The sequence below is a fragment of the Thunnus albacares genome, chromosome 22 (assembly GCF_914725855.1).
Source record: "Thunnus albacares chromosome 22, fThuAlb1.1, whole genome shotgun sequence".
NCBI classification, from domain to species: domain Eukaryota; kingdom Metazoa; phylum Chordata; class Actinopteri; order Scombriformes; family Scombridae; genus Thunnus; species Thunnus albacares.
The window spans coordinates 2,248,349-2,253,445 of NC_058127.1; the positions used below are offsets into that span (position 1 = coordinate 2,248,349).

Genomic DNA, 5,097 nt, shown 5'->3' on the forward strand with positions numbered 1-5,097 from the left:
TGGATTGATGGAGTAAAATATCTTTGTAACAGTGACAAAATAAATCTACTTATTTCAGTGCAAGTGAAACGGACAGTTAATGTTAAATGGACTGAATACAAAGTAGATTAACGCCACTTAAAGGGAAATTAGAAACTGTTTTGATATTTGATTTAGAACTTAGTGAAACTATCTTGCACCCCTTGTTTGTAGAATAAAAACGTATGTTAGACATTTTCTGTGTTGTAGTAAAAACAACAGCACATCGTTAAAGCCCGCTGTAGACGATTACAACAGACTTGTATCAGGTTTGCAATATTAGAAGCGTTTCCTGTCGATGTAAAATGGCGTCAAACCAGATTTCAAAGTGGTTTCTGCCTGTCTAGACACAGAGGAGGAAACCAGATCTGAACCACAAAGAGTTTCACATCCCGCTGAGTTTGTGTGTGAATGCCGCTTGACAGGAAGCTGATTAGCATTGAGATACTGGGACAGTTTTAGGGAGGAGGAGTGGTTACAAGGACTTCACAGGTGTAGACAGGTATGGTTATTCACCCCTCCCTCCATTTGTCTTTCTCTTCTTTCTCAGGCTGCCTCTCATTCCCTCTGGGATCGGTCATCGGCAAAGAGAGGGAGTCTTTCCTTCCTTTCAAACCTCTCTCCATCAGTCTCTTTCTTTCCGTCCGTCCTCAGTTTCTCTGACACACGTGAAGTCTCGTCTTTGCCACGTCTGACGATGACTTTGCTGATGACGATGAAGGCGAGGAGGATGAAGACAGCGGTGACGTGTGAGGGGAGGAGTGGCGAGACGACGGCGCAAACTTGGACTTCGCCGCCGCTGCGAGTAGCGATGATGACGAAGAGGACGATGATGATGATGATGATGATGATGATGATGGTGATGAAGGCTGGGCATTGGGCTCCCGAAGCGTGCGGCAGCTGAGTCCGTCACCGCAGGGGCAGCGCTGGAACAGCTCCAGGCCGTGGTTCCCCTTCCGGCGGTGTCGCGTGCAAACCTGTCCCTCCCGCAACACGGGCTTACAGATGCGAGTCCAGAAGTGACGGGCGCAGCACAAACTGTCCGAACAGTCGGAGGAGCGAAGACAAGGATCCCCGACCTGACCTGGAAACACCGAGACGGACACAACAACAGTTAACACGATGAAAAGACATTGAGATAAAGAGGAACAAATTAAATCAAAGTAAACATTTTAAATAAAAGCTATTGTGGTTATTGTTAGGTTCCTAGTCATAATTATACTACAAATATTTCTTTTAGCAACAAAACTGGCTCTAAAAGCCAAAGACATGTCATAAATACGTGAAGAAGATACTATTGGAGGATTAGATGAGTGTAAAAATGATTATGGACTATGACAGCTAATTAATATCCATTTTCTGTCAACAACTCTGGGGGATTCAGTGCATATTTTTGCCACAGCTGAGATGCGTCATGTTCACAAGTTTTCAAAAAAAATCTACATAAAATCATCATTTATGTTAAGAACCAGTGAAAAAAACAAACATTTTCCACTGAGCACCAAGTACGACAAGAGAAAACCCTCATAAATCAAGTTTGTGGCCAGGATGAAAACCCACCTTTGCCAGAAGGCCCTTTGATGTCCATTTTCCCTCTCTTTCTCCATCCTTTTTTTTTCGACAGTGGACTCGTCTCTCCATCTGTGTCCGGGATCCTCTGAGACACAAAACTATTCACATCTGGAACACAGATATCTGAAGGAAAAAGGCAAGAATAAATGAATTAATTTACAGTTGAGACAAAATACTAAATGAGACATTATTTTATTCTTAAGTGTTAACAACTGCATGATCACATCAAGATTAGGAGACATTATGCCAAGATTAGGAGACATTATGCCAAGATTATGAAATACTACATTAAGATATGAGTCACTGTGTCAAGATTATAAAGCACTAAATCAAACTATGAAAAGATTAACGGATACGTCAGAATTGTGAGATACTACGCGTGAGTTTTAATTCAGCTACGAGATTATTATGAGAAACATTAAGTCAGTAACTCATGATTTGAATTTAAAAAAGTCATGGTCACAATCAAGTTAAAATGATGAAATAGCGAATCAAAGTTCTGACTTTTTAAGCAACACTAAGTCATAATTTTAACATAAACATTCTCTCTCACAATTTGATTTCAAAATATTGACTTTTTTATCTCGGATATCTTGACTTCCAATGAGTATTTTCAATTTTGTCATCCTTAATTAATCTTTTTTTTTTCCTGGCAACAATGGGCTTCCATACACTCCCCTTGCGAACTTTTTTTTCCCGCTCTTGGTTAGCAACGAGTGCACTTTATTGTTTTTATTTTGAACTTTAGTGAAAGTTTTCAGAAATGTTTTATCGTACGTAAAGGATAATCTTACTGTTGCTACAGCGGTTGCCGGGACAACACATGCCGTCCCTATGACAACGCCTCTTTCTCCTGCGGCAGGTTTGGCAGCGGGAGTGGGCGGGGCCTTTGGTGGGGGCGTGGCAGTAGCTCCCCTCGCTGCACTCCAAGTCGCTCATGCACTGATAGAGCTGCAAACACACAAACACACACACACACACACACGGTTATTTTACAGACAGAAATAACAGAATGGAGAGAAAACAAACAATCAGAAACACGCGCTCACCGTCAGGTCCACGCTCGGCTCCCACGCGCTCCTGTTCACTGGCAGCGCGTGACCCTCCCGCAGGATCACCGTTCTGATGGAGTTGAGTCTGACACGCGCCTCCCCGCAGCGGGAAAACACGAACAGAAGGAGCGCGAGACACACCATCAGCATCAACTGACTGGTCATCACTGCTGCTGGGAAAAAACACACGTTAAATATACTCAAAAAACACGCCCGGAAGTCCACAAAACACGTTTTCATAACCTGAAACTTGTTTTATTTCGCTCGTGTGGTTGTGGAGACAAAAAAAATCAACATTTTCTCCTGAAATACATTCTTAAATTAACGTCACATTTACTGAAAACTAGAAATTAGTTATTCTCTGAGAGAATAAATCGCATCTTTGTATAATAGACTGTTTATTTTTTGTGGAATTTTTTTCTGAAGCTGATGTTTTGTTAACTTTAAGGTCAAATAATTAAAAAAAAAAACCTTCATGGACACGTTCTGGGAGGTGAAAACGTAATCTCACTGCCGTTCTGTGACTTTAGAATTAAAGTCTTTAAGTCTATTGTCCTTGAAAACTAGACAAATATAAAGAAAAACTTCTTACCTGTTGCCTGCAGAACTAGGTGTTTTCCCCCTGAAATGTGTTAAAATCGCGCAAAAATAGAGACCAACGTTCACAGATAAATCCCTGCGTGTCGCTGCTGTTGAGTTAAAGTCCCAATTTCTGGTTTCTTTTTCTCTTTCGTGTCCAAAACCTCAGTCAAAAGCCAAAAAAAAAAAGAGAAAGAATCGCCGAGTCTCAGGTGAGCAGAGGAAGATGCTGCACGAGCCCGTCCGGCTGCAGGTATGAAGACAGGTGAGAGATGCACGCGGACCCTGATCCACTTTATAGGCTGCTTCCACTGCCACGCGCGCACCCGGTCCAACCCCCTCCCCTCCCGCGCACACATCGATACCCGCGCGCCCCCTCACCTGCAGCCATCGATACAGAGAGAAAGAGGTGGGGGGGTGCTGCTTCGTTTTTTAACCGCAACAGCTCAGTTTACAGCCAAGTCAAAGTAATCTTTATTTAAACAGAACAACTCTATACAAATATCCCATAAAAACAAGCTTAAACAATGTGTGTAGTTTGTTTTTTTATTATTCTTTATACACTGGAATCTCCACTATGTATTGATTGGGATAAGTATTCACATATTTGAGTAAAAAAGTAGTACAACAGTGTATAAATCACACTTGCTAGTTTATTAGTTACACCTGGATATATTTATTGTAGTATAATACAACATCTCTGTAGTAAATTCTACCTTATAAACATTAGCATCATCTCCCAGTATAACACAATACAAAACAAATTAAATAAGTTGTTGTATTAGGCTGCATTAGTTTAGTCAATGTGTAACTAATAAACTTGCAAGTGAGTGTAAAAGTCCTGCATTCAAAAGTATTGACAGTAAAGTATATATAAAGTAGGTCTACTCTGTACTTGATTAGTTTTACAGATGCATTTCTACTGCATACTTGTTTATTCTATCAAAGCACATCATATTTTGTGAGCTTTTTGTGTAAGATGCTGTTCTGTAAATTAACCAGTAACTGTTGCTGTCAGATAAATGTAATGGAGTAGAAGTATGAAGTAAAATGGAAAGTACACACTTATACATTGACTTGTGACCGCTGTGTACAGTATGTATTAGCAGATGGTGTTTTGCATGTGTTTTTGTTTTTTTTTACCTCAGCAGTGTGTGTTCTAATCTGTGTGGGTTAATCCTGAATTGATTTTAAAATACTGTTGTTGGTTTATAAAGCACTGACTGGTTTTAGGGCCAAAATACAGTTGCTGCTTCGTTATGAACCATTCAGACCTCTCAGTCTGGGACTGGTCTGCTTTCTGTCCCCAGAGTCAAAACTAAACATGGAGAAGCAGTGTTCAGTTTTCATGCTCCACATATCTGAACAAAATCCCAGAAAACTGCAGGTCTGCTTCAACTCTCAGTTCTTTTAAATCACAGCTGAAGACTTTTCTGTTTGCTGCTGCATTTTATTAAACCAAATTTGAGGTTTTTGACCCAGTTTTAGTCTTATTTTTTATTTTACCGTTGGGTTATTTACCCAAACTAAAGCTTGTTATGATCTGCTCTACTTGTTTTTAAATTTACATTTCACAGTTTGTTATTGATTGTTAATAACTTGTCATATGAGCATTGTTTTGTGCAAGAAACAAGACATTTGTGACAGTTTTTAGCTAAAGATTGTTGTATTTAACACTGGCTCAACATAACAGAACCAATGTGTGTTAGTTTTATATGAACCCAGACTGGGTAAAATTTAGGTAAAATTTTATCCCAGTAAAATTTTTACCCCCACCCCCCCCCCCACACACACACATTACTGGATTTGGTCTGAACGCGTCCTAACTATGGATCTGGAGACAGGATGTGGTTAGCCTAGCTTAGCATGAAGACTG

The 5,097-nt window shown here is 40.3% G+C and overlaps 1 protein-coding gene across 1 annotated transcript; it reads right to left on the reverse strand.

Annotated features, from left to right (window-relative positions):
* Positions 1-233: 233 nt before the first annotated feature.
* LOC122974195 (dickkopf-related protein 2-like) lies at positions 234-4,519 on the reverse strand. Its single transcript, XM_044342166.1, has 5 exons — positions 3,235-4,519; positions 2,640-2,812; positions 2,385-2,541; positions 1,579-1,713; positions 234-1,102 (listed from the first exon to the last, which is right to left on the reverse strand). Exons 2-5 carry the CDS (start codon positions 2,805-2,807, stop codon positions 669-671), a joined length of 894 nt encoding a protein of 297 aa, XP_044198101.1. The 5' UTR covers positions 2,808-2,812; positions 3,235-4,519; the 3' UTR covers positions 234-668.
* Between the last annotated feature and the right edge of the window lie 578 nt (positions 4,520-5,097).

Excerpts from the sequence above, each read along its gene's own strand:
- LOC122974195 (XM_044342166.1), bottom strand. The coding sequence starts at position 2,807 with ATGACCAGTCAGTTGATGCTGATGGTGTGTCTCGCGCTCCTTCTGTTC. Across the intron at positions 1,714-2,384 it reads CGGCAACCGCTGTAGCAACA|ATATCTGTGTTCCAGATGTG; the intron begins GTAAGATTATCC and ends TTTTTCCTTCAG. Across the intron at positions 1,103-1,578 it reads CAAAGGGCCTTCTGGCAAAG|GTCAGGTCGGGGATCCTTGT; the intron begins GTGGGTTTTCAT and ends CGGTGTTTCCAG.